Source organism: Takifugu flavidus, chromosome 7 (assembly GCF_003711565.1).
Source record: "Takifugu flavidus isolate HTHZ2018 chromosome 7, ASM371156v2, whole genome shotgun sequence".
NCBI lineage: Eukaryota > Metazoa > Chordata > Actinopteri > Tetraodontiformes > Tetraodontidae > Takifugu > Takifugu flavidus.
In genome coordinates this window covers 16,401,650-16,412,706 of record NC_079526.1, presented here as the reverse complement: position 1 = coordinate 16,412,706, position 11,057 = coordinate 16,401,650, and the positions used below count along the sequence as shown (strand labels likewise).

General features: G+C 53.8%; 2 protein-coding genes across 2 annotated transcripts in view; both read left to right on the top strand.

Annotated features, from left to right (window-relative positions):
* Positions 1-377: 377 nt before the first annotated feature.
* On the top strand, positions 378-3,588 carry c7h8orf82 (chromosome 7 C8orf82 homolog). Its single transcript, XM_057039274.1, has 3 exons — positions 378-657; positions 725-773; positions 2,967-3,588. Exons 1-3 carry the CDS (start codon positions 499-501, stop codon positions 3,407-3,409), a joined length of 651 nt encoding a protein of 216 aa, XP_056895254.1. The 5' UTR covers positions 378-498; the 3' UTR covers positions 3,410-3,588.
* Positions 3,589-4,320: 732 nt separating this feature from the next.
* Positions 4,321-11,057, top strand: part of LOC130529254 (1-phosphatidylinositol 4,5-bisphosphate phosphodiesterase gamma-1-like) — a 28,116-nt gene continuing 21,379 nt past the window's right edge. Inside the window, 12 exon segments of the mRNA XM_057039275.1 lie at positions 4,321-4,600; positions 5,640-5,767; positions 5,860-5,942; positions 6,503-6,633; positions 7,152-7,267; positions 8,811-9,007; positions 9,230-9,367; positions 9,432-9,516; positions 9,682-9,762; positions 9,833-9,935; positions 10,028-10,185; positions 10,319-10,435. Of these exon segments, the coding sequence (XP_056895255.1) occupies positions 4,333-4,600; positions 5,640-5,767; positions 5,860-5,942; positions 6,503-6,633; positions 7,152-7,267; positions 8,811-9,007; positions 9,230-9,367; positions 9,432-9,516; positions 9,682-9,762; positions 9,833-9,935; positions 10,028-10,185; positions 10,319-10,435 (1,605 nt within the window). The 5' untranslated portion in view covers positions 4,321-4,332.

Here is an 11,057-nt window from a genome sequence, read left to right as displayed (position 1 = left end):
CATACAGTAATCTAAACAAAAGCACTCGCAGACCGATGAAGTGTAGTATATTTACACTACCTATGTAGTGTAGTATATTTACACTACCTATGTAGTGTAGTATATTTACACTACATATGATGGTGATGTTTGGAAATTGAGCTCTTCCTGGCCCATTATCAATATCTACTGAAGAGCTAAATAAAATCTGTTCTTTTTAAGTTACTTTACGAACAGAAAGAGCAACAGACACATGCGGGCTGTCACATAATAATAAAAATCACTCGTGACTCGTTGTAAAGACCATTTCTTGATGTCTTTAGATCGGTTTTTGTTTTACGGTGGTTAGAAATTGCTGCCCGTGGACAGCGATACCACCGAGCGACCAGTAGGGGGCAGTAATCAGAACCCGGAAACCGTTGTAACAGTTAAGTTCTTCCGGGTTGTTTCAGAGTAAAGAGTCGATTAAGGCTCGTTGTTTTGCGACGCACGGACGGAGGCGGGTCGGTGTCGGGGCGAATGTTCGCCGTCTGCGGCTCCTGTCGGACCATGTTTGCGCTGCGGTTGTGGGTTCTGCGCTGCTCCGCCGGGTCCAGAACAGCCGCTCAGTACGTCCAGGGCCAAAGTCCGGAGCCGCGCATCCGGGAGTACTTTTACTACCTGGACCACCAGGGACAGGTGGGGAACACGCAAAAGCTCTCTTTCTTGCTCGTGGCCCTGACGCCGATCTTTGGTCTCCTTCTAGCTTTTCCTCGACGACACCAAGGTGAAGAACTTTGTCACCTGTTTCAAAGGTGATTATTTTACCTTCGGGCTTTGTAAATGTCGTGAAAATATAGCTCCTGATCACGGCCAGATTATCAGACTGATGGGTCGGGGTTCTACAGGGTCGGGGTTCTACAGGGTTCTACAGGGTCGGGATTCTACAGGGTCGGGGTACTACAGGGTCAGGGTTCTACAGGGTCAGGGTTCTACAGGGTTCTACAGGGTACTACAGGGTTCTACAGGGTTCTACAGGGTCAGGGTTCTACAGGGTTCTACAGGGTCAGGGTTCTACAGGGTCGGGGTACTACAGGGTTCTACAGGGTCAGGGTTCTACAGGGTTGGGATTCTACAGGGTCAGGGTTCTACAGTGTCGGGGTACTACAGGGTTCTACAGGGTCGGGGTACTACAGGGTTCTACAGGGTCGGGGTTCTACAGGGTTCTACAGGGTCGGGGTTCTACAGGGTCGGGGTTCTACAGGGTCAGGTTCTACAGGGTCGGGGTACTACAGGGTTCTACAGGGTACTACAGGGTTCTACAGGGTTCTACAGGGTCGGGGTTCTACAGGGTCGGGGTACTACAGGGTTCTACAGGGTTGGGATTCTACAGGGTCGGGGTACTACAGGGTTCTACAGGGTCGGGATTCTACAGGGTCAGGGTTCTACAGTGTCGGGGTACTACAGGGTTCTACAGGTCGGGGTACTACAGGGTTCTACAGGGTCGGGGTTCTACAGGGTTCTACAGGGTCGGGGTTCTACAGGGTCGGGGTTCTACAGGGTCAGGGTTCTACAGGGTCGGGGTACTACAGGGTTCTACAGGGTCGGGATTCTACAGGGTCGGGGTACTACAGGGTCAGGGTTCTACAGGGTCAGGGTTCTACAGGGTTCTACAGGGTACTACAGGGTTCTACAGGGTCAGGGTTCTACAGGGTCGGGGTTCTACAGGGTCGGGGTACTACAGGGTTCTACAGGGTCGGGATTCTACAGTGTCGGGGTACTACAGGGTCAGGGTTCTACAGTGTCGGGGTACTACAGGGTTCTACAGGGTCGGGGTTCTACAGGGTCGGGGTTCTACAGGGTTCTACAGGGTCGGGGTTCTACAGGGTCAGGGTTCTACAGGGTCGGGGTACTACAGGGTTCTACAGGGTCAGGATTCTACAGGGTCGGGGTTCTACAGGGTTCTACAGGGTCGGGGTTCTACAGGGTTCTACAGGGTCGGGATTCTACAGGGTCAGGGTTCTACAGTGTCGGGGTACTACAGGGTTCTACAGGGTCGGGGTTCTACAGGGTCAGGGTTCTACAGGGTTAAGGTTCTACAGGGTCGGGGTACTACAGGTTCTACAGGGTCGGGGTACTACAGGGTTCTACAGGGTCGGGGTACTACAGGGTTCTACAGGGTCGGGGTTCTACAGGGTCAGGTTCTACAGGGTTAAGGTTCTACAGGGTCGGGGTACTACAGGGTTCTACAGGGTCGGGGTACTACAGGGTTCTACAGGGTCGGGATTCTACAGGGTCGGGGTTCTACAGGGTTCTACAGGGTCGGGGTTCTACAGGGTCAGGGTTCTACAGGGTCGGGGTACTACAGGGTTCTACAGGGTCAGGATTCTACAGGGTCGGGGTTCTACAGGGTTCTACAGGGTCGGGGTTCTACAGGGTTCTACAGGGTCGGGATTCTACAGGGTCAGGGTTCTACAGTGTCGGGGTACTACAGGGTTCTACAGGTCGGGGTTCTACAGGTCGGGGTTCTACAGGGTTCTACAGGGTTAAGGTTCTACAGGGTCGGGGTACTACAGGGTTCTACAGGGTCGGGGTACTACAGGGTTCTACAGGTTCTACAGGGTCGGGGTACTACAGGGTTCTACAGGGTCGGGGTTCTACAGGGTCAGGGTTCTACAGGGTTAAGGTTCTACAGGGTCGGGGTACTACAGGGTTCTACAGGGTCGGGGTACTACAGGGTCTACAGGGTCGGGATTCTACAGGGTCGGGCTTCTACGGGGTTCTGCAGGGTTCTACAGGGTCGGGCTTCTACGGGGTTCTACAGGGTCGGGCTTCTACGGGGTTCTGCAGGGTTCTACAGGGTTCTACAGGGTCGGGGTTCTACAGGGTTGGGCTTCTACGGGGTTCTACAGGGTCGGGGTTCTACAGGGTCGGGCTTCTACGGGGTTCTGCAGGGTTCTACAGGGTCGGGGTTCTACAGGCCTGTGTTCATCTGTGCTTCGCTCCAGACAAACAGTTCCTGGTGTTCTTCTTCCATCGGCTGCGGTCCAATCGGAGCGGCCGGTACCAGGAGGACTTCCCCTACGTGTCCCTGTGCGGCAGGGAGAGGAACTTCCTGCGCTGTGACGATCGTCCTGTGGTCTTCACCCACCTGCTGCCGGGCCAGTCTGGAGACCCGGCGCTGCTGTCCTACTGCGGGGGGGCAGAGAAGCTCGCCGTCGCCTTCCGGCCAGAGGCGCTGTTCATGCATCCCATCAGCGGGCGCGTGTACCACCCCTGCTCGGAGCAGAGGGGGGGGGTCGGCCTGGTCAGGTCAGCTCTGGCCATGGAGCTCAGCCCATCCTTTGCTTACGATGGGGACGCAGAAACGGAGCAGCCCACTCACTTTCAGTGGGGGGGGCAGAGACACCGACTGACCAACGAGCTGTCCGAGCGGTTCTCCTCTCAATGACCCCCCCCAGCTGGGGCCCGGAGCAATGACCCCCCCACCCTCAGATCAATGCTAACCGACATGCTATTAGCCAATCAGCTAATCCACATCCAGGGCCTGACCCCCACCCAGCAGCAGAGGCAGGAAAACCTCCCTTCAGCAGGACGGGGGGGGGTTAATAAAGGAAAAAAAGAGTGAAACTTTGGGGGAACTTTACTTTCTGCTCATTGTATGTACGACTGTGTACGTATATCCATACGTAATGGACATATAGCCATACATTAGGGACGTATATCCATACGTAATGGACATATATCCATACGTAATGGACATGTATCTATATATAGGGACATATATCCATACATAATGGACATATATCCATACGTAATGGACATGTATCTATATATAGGGACATATATCTATACATAATGGACATATATCCATACATTAGGGACGTATATCCATACATAATGGACATATATCCATATATAGGGACATATATCCATACATAATGGACATATCCATACATAATGGACATATATCCATATATAGGGACATATATCAATACACAATGGACATATCTATACATAATGGACATATATCCATACATAGGGACGTGTATCCATATATAATGGACATATATCCATACATAGGGACATATAGCCATATATAATTGACATATAGGGACATATAGCCATATATAGGGACATGTATCCATATATAGGGACATATATCAATACACAATGGACATATATCTATACATAACGGACACATATGGATATATGTGTGTGTGTACACATACATTTTACAGCATTTCTGCAAAAGCAGAGCGTTTCTCCCTCGGGCGTCGCGCACACGCACACGCACACGCCTCCCTGGACCGGTTGTGGGACGTTAGACTGTGTGAACGGTCTCGTACTCGGCAGGGTGACTCCAAGTGCCGGATGCTGCAGTTGCTGAAGAACATGGCAGCGACCTCCACAAACACATGTCAGCCCACGGAGCGCTCGTTCCGGGACCGGGTCCCTCCGCTCCTGACCGACTTGTACCAGTTCACGATGGCGTACGCTTACTGGCGAGCTGGCCGGGACCAGGAGACCGCCGTGTTCGAGCTCTTCTTCAGGGAGAACCCGTTCGGCGGCGCCTTCACGCTGTTCGCCGGGCTGAACGACTGTCTGCGGTTCCTGCGGAGCTTCCGCTTCGGGGAGGACGGTGAGGAGCTCGCTTGAGCTTTATGATCTGCAGGAGTTCCGCAGCGCTGCTGCTTCCGACTTTGTTGAATTCAGCTCGAATTAGTTTCTGATTCCTTCATGTTGCGCAACAGCAGAGCGCGGCCGCGACAGCAGAAATTCCGACAGAGCTTTTCCACGTGAGGGCTGAGGGTTAGGGCTGAGGGTTAGGGTTGAGGGTTAGGGCTGAGGGTTAGGGCTGAGGGTTAGGGTTGAGGGTTAGGGCTGAGGGTTAGGGTTGAGGGTTAGGGTTGAGGGTTAGGGTTAGGGTTAGGGTTGAGGGTTAGGGTTAGGGTTAGGGTTGAGGGTTAGGGTTAGGGTTGAGGGTTAGGGCTGAGGGTTAGGGCTGAGGGTTAGGGTTGAGGTTAGGGCTGAGGGTTAGGGCTGAGGTTAGGGCTGAGGTTAGGGCTGAGGGTTAGGGTGAGGGTTAGGGTTGAGGGTTAGGGTTAGGGTTGAGGGTTAGGGCTGAGGGTTAGGGTTGAGGGTTAGGGCTGAGGGTTAGGGTTGAGGGTAGGGCTGAGGGTTAGGTTGAGGGTTAGGGCTGAGGGTTAGGGCTGAGCCTGTTCTAGTCCCTGCAGCCTGTTCTAGTCCCTGAAGCCTGTTCTAGTCCCTGCAGCCTGTTCTAGTCCCTGAAGCCTGTTCTAGTCCCTGCAGCCTGTTCTAGTCCCTGAAGCCTGTTCTAGTCCCTGAAGCCTGTTCTAGTCCCTGAAGCCTGTTCTAGTCCCTGCAGCCTGTTCTAGTCCCTGCAGCCTGTTCTAGTCCCTGAAGCCTGTTCTAGTCCCTGCAGCCTGTTCTAGTCCCTGAAGCCTGTTCTAGTCCCTGAAGCCTGTTCTAGTCCCTGCAGCCTGTTCTAGTCCCTGAAGCCTGTTCTAGTCCCTGCAGCCTGTTCTAGTCCCTGAAGCCTGTTCTAGTCCCTGCAGCCTGTTCTAGTCCCTGCAGCCTGTTCAGGTGCAGGTCGAACCCTTCAGATGCGGTTGCTGGGTGGCTGAAGGAGCCCGGCTAACTTCTCTTTGTGGATCCAGATGTGGAGTTCCTGCGCTCCGTCATGCCCCCCACCACCGACCCCGCCTTCTTCCAGGTTCTGCTACAGCTGGACTGCTCCAAAGTCACGGTGCGCTCTGTCCCCGAGGGCAGCGTGGTGTTTGCCCGGGTGAGTTGAAGGGCTGAAGGTCAAAGGTCACACGCTGACAGTTGCTTTAGGGTGGGAGACAGTAACTTGTGCTGCATGTCCAACTTCTGCAGGTGCCCCTGATGGAGGTGGAGGGTCCTTTGGCTGTGGTTCAACTGGTGGAGACCAGTCTACTGTGTCTGGTCAACTATGCCAGGTGACAAACTCATGAAATGCACTGATTCTCTAGCTTAGCCGAGTGCACAGCTGCTGGCAACATGCTAACTAGCAACATGCTAACTAGCAACATGCTAACTAGCGACATGCTAACTAGCGACATGCTAACTAGCAACATGCTAACTAGCAACATGCTAACTAGCTTGCGTTCAGCACTGTCTTAACCATCTGCTCTGACTGATTCGATCCCGTGTGGCCATCGTGGAGCTCAGTGGTGCTCCACCGTTCTAATTGGCTCTTTACTAAGAGGAACACACGTGGAGAGCTTCTGTTAGCAAGGAGCCCTTTTCTCCAGTGGAGGCAGCGCTGCAGCCAGGACCAGCACAGCTCACCGAGGAGCTCAACCCTGCTCGCATGCAGCACCACAGGGAACCTCGAGCTTTGCCCTTTGAACCAAACCAAATCAGCCTCTTTGGGATCTCTCTGATTGCTGCTGCTCTTAAAGCCTGAGCCAGTTTCTGCTCGGGGCTGTTCCTCACGTACTGAGGGAACAGCTTTGAAAGGTGGTTTCATGGGAGGTGACTGTTGGTCTTCCTGCAGTCTGGTCTGTAGCAACGCCGCTCGCTTCCGTGTGGCCGCTGGTCCAGACAGGAAGCTGCTGGAGATGGGCCTGAGGAGGGCTCAGGGGCCGGACGGGGGGCTCACCGCCTCCCGGTACACCTACATCGGAGGTAACGACTGCTGCAGCACCACGGGTCACACCTGAGGGTGCAGCCCCTCACACTCACACACACACTCTCTCTCACACACACACTCACTCTCACTCACACACACTCTCTCACACTCACACTCTCTCTCTCTCACTCACACACACTCTCTCTCTCACTCTCACTCACACACTCTCTCTCACTCTCACTCACACACACTCTCTCTCACACTCTCTCTCTCACTCACACACTCTCTCACTCACACACACACTCTCACACACACTCACACACACTCTCTCACTCACACACTCTCACACACTCTCTCACACACTCTCTCTCACGCTCTCTCACTCACACACTCTCTCACTCTCTCACACACTCTCTCTCACTCTCTCACACACTCTCACCCTCACTCTCTCACACTCTCTCTCTCACTCACACACACTCTCTCACTCACACACTCTCACTCACACACTCTCTCACTCTCTCACACACTCTCTCACTCACACACTCACTCACCACCAGTGGAATCTTCCTTTCAGGCTTTGACCTCACCAGTAACGTCCAGGCTGGTTTCCTGTTCGGGATCCCAGTCACAGGGACAATGGCGCATTCATATGTCACTTCCTTTACCTGCCTGGAGGAGGTGTGGCCACAGGTGTGTAGACTTCTGGATCACTGAATGTCCACATAAATGGTTTCCAACTGAACTTAAGCTGCTCTGCATTGAAACTGTCTCCAATTGTAATTGTGTGGAACGTTGCTCTTCCTCTGCGTTTGTCGCCGATACACCTACGGCCGCACCCTCGACCAGACCCACACCCGTGGACACGCCTACTCCCACTACCCTGCCCAAACCCATGACCACACCTCTGCGCACACCCTTGCCCACTCCCATTCTCTTGCCTATGACCACGCCCACTAACGAGCCCCTGCCCACGCCCACTCCCATTCTCTTGCCTATGACCACGCCCACTAACGAGCCCCTGCCCACGCCCACTCCCATTCTCTTGCCTATGACCACGCCCACTAACGAGCCCCTGCCCACGCCCACTCCCATTCTCTTGCCTATGGTCACGCCCTCTCCCATACTCTTGCCTATGGTCACGCCCACTCCCATAATCTTGTCTATGGCCACACCCACTCCCATACTCTTGCCTATGGCCACACCCACTCCCATACTCTTGCCTATGGTCACGCCCACTCCCATAATCTTGTCTATGGCCACACCCACTCCCATACTCTTGCCTATGGCCACACCCACTCCCATACTCTTGCCTATGGTCACGCCCACTCCCATACTCTTGCCTATGGCCACGCCCACTCCCATAATCTTGTCTATGGCCACACCCACTCCCATACTCTTGCCTATGGCCACACCCACTCCCATACTCTTGCCTATGGTCACGCCCACTCCCATACTCTTGCCTATGGCCACGCCCACTAACGAGCTCCTGCCCACACCCACTCCCATACGCGTGTCTATGGCCACACCCACTCCCATACGCGTGTCTATGGCCACACCCACTCCTATTCTCTTGCCTATGTTCACGCCCACTCCCATACTCTTGCCTATGGCCACGCCCACTAACGAGCTCCTGCACACACCCACTCCCATACGCGTGTCTATGGCCACACCCACTCCCATACGCGTGTCTATGGCCACACCCACTCCCATACTCTTGCCTATGACCACGCCCACTCCCATACTCTTGCCTGTGGCCACGCCCACTCCCATACTCTTGCCTGTGGCCACGCCCACTCCCATACACTTGCCTATGACCACGCCCATACTCTTGCCTATGGTCACGCCCACTCCTATAATCTTCCCTATGACCACGCCCACTCCCATACTCTTGCCTATGGCCACGCCCACTCCCATACCCTTGCCTATGGCCACGCCCACCCCCATACTCTTGCCTATGACCACGCCCACTCCCATACTCTTGCCTATGGCCACGCCCACTCCCATACTCTTGCCTATGGCCACGCCCACCCCCATACTCTTGCCTATGGCCACGCCCACTCCATACTCTTGCCTATGGCCACGCCCACTAACGAGCCCCTGCCACAGGAAGCCTGATGAGCAACAGAAAGAAGCAGTTTTGGTAGAAAAGTGATGAGAACAGTTCTGTGGTTGAACGGTTCACTGCTGATGCACTCAGGGACATTGTTGTGTCCCATTTATTGTTTCATCTCAGACTCTGGTGGCTGCGAACGGGGACTCTGACCCAGTCGACTTTATCGCCTTGACGAAGGGCTGGTTAATCCGTGCGTGTGAGCTCCTCAGGGTGGAATCCAGGAGGATCCACGAGGGTGAATTGGCGGCATTCTTGTCTTACGCCATCGCCTACCCCCAAAACTTCCTGTCTGTGATTGACAGCTACAGCGTAGGATGGTAACTAGTCACATCACAGGTCACATCTTTCACCAGTGGTTTCACATCTGACATTCACAGCATTTTGAGTTCAGACTTTGATGCAGTAACTATTTCAACCAGCAGGTGTCACCACCGGACATCACCCACCATCCCAGAAGCACCCGTATTAAGGCCTATTTCATTGCTGCCGTTTCATCCTTGACCAGTTTCATTGGGTCGTCTGTGTGTGTGTTTCAGCAGCGGTCTGTTGAACTTCTGCGCGGTGGCTCTGGCTCTCTGTGAACTGGGCTACAGGCCTGTGGGGGTGCGTTTGGACAGCGGTGACCTCTGCAGCCTGTCGGTGGACGTCCGCCAGGTCTTCAGACGCTGCAGCGAGCAGTGAGTGGGGCGTGTCAGCATCTCTAGTCCGACTGTGGTGGGTTTCATGCTTCCTCCTTTGCAGTTTCTCCGTCCCTGCCTTTGATTCGTTGATCATCGTCGGGACGAATAACATCTCAGAGAAAAGCTTGACGGAGCTCAGCCTGAAGGTGAGGTGACTGTGGGCGTGGCCTGTAGACACTAGAAATGTTGCTGTGAGTTCGGTCCCTTTACACTTACAAATGTTGACAAGAGACTAAGCTGGAGTTCAACACCGTGCTGAAATGGACCAGTCAGCAGGTTGTTTGGTTTTCTGCTCATGTTTGGTGCCTCAGGAGAACCAGATTGACGTTGTCGGAGTCGGAACTCACCTGGTCACCTGTACGACTCAGCCGTCGCTGGGTTGCGTTTACAAGGTAAGACGTGAACCGTGCTCAGACATTCCCGGCTGGTCCACTGATGTCCTGGCGTGTTTGTGTGACCCAGCTGGTGGAGGTGAGGGGGAGGCCCCGGATGAAGATCAGCGAGGATCCGGAAAAGAGCACCGTTCCCGGGAGGAAGCAGGTGTACCGCCTGATGGACACTGATGGTGGGAATTCCTCCTCTCTGCTTCTCAGTTTCAGCTGCACCAGATTGAAGAAAGAAACGTTAGCTTGACTAAAATGTGAAAGACACACACAGGGCGACCTTTCCTGGACCTCCTGTGTTTGGCTGTGGAAGCTCCTCCAGAACCTGGAGTCCCTCTGAGCTGCTTCCCTCTGTGCTCCGATCGCTCCTCCGTCTCCGTCACCCCGGCGCAGGTTCACCGTCTGCGGCAGGAAGTCTTTGTTGATGGACAGGTGAGGACGAAACCTCCCTGGAGAAAGTTTAGCCAGTCAGGCTCTTCTGTTGAGCCTCTTTCCTCCTGAGGAGTAGATGGACGTCACCAGAAGGTTCCTGCTGTGCGGTGACTTCATCTCCTCATGGTTGCAGGTCACAGCCCGTCTGTGCAGCGCCACAGAGACCAGAACGGAGGTCCAGACCGCTCTCAAGACCCTCCACCCTCGACACCAGAGGCTGCAGGAGCCAGACTCGTACACGGTGACTCACGTGCACACAGAGGCCCACATGCACATTCTTAAAGGACACACGTTGTTAGAATAAGGAGACTCATTAGGAGTTTGGAACAAGTGTAAAGAATCTTCTCTCATCTGTGGATGAGACCTTCATATCTGAAGCTGAGCCGCGTCCTCGCTCCCTTCCTCCACCAGGTGGCGCTGTCACCAACGCTTCAGGAGCTGCTGACAGAGTTTCACACAGCAAACTGCAACAACGTCCTCATAGGCAACTAGTGGTGAGAGAGCGTCCACGGATCCGTGGGCGAGCAGGCGTGTGTCCGGGAACACGGGCCGGATCAGGGCGTGGCCACACGGATCGGTCCTGATCGGATCCAGGAGTAGAAGAACTACAGCAAGAAGCGAAATATTGATGTGTAAAGACTAATATTTTAACCTGTAAATTCATCCTGGTACTAATACACGAGGTTTTCTGAAGGTTTTGAATTACTAATAATAACATTTGTCAATCCCAGATTATCCCAGATTAGAAGAAGCTTCCTAACGAGGCTTTTTCATTGTGTCAACATTTTGATGTGAACGTCATTAAACAGAAATAACTGTCCAACAGTTCTTACTTGGCTGGACCAAAGTGGTGATTTTCTTCTAATTTAAAG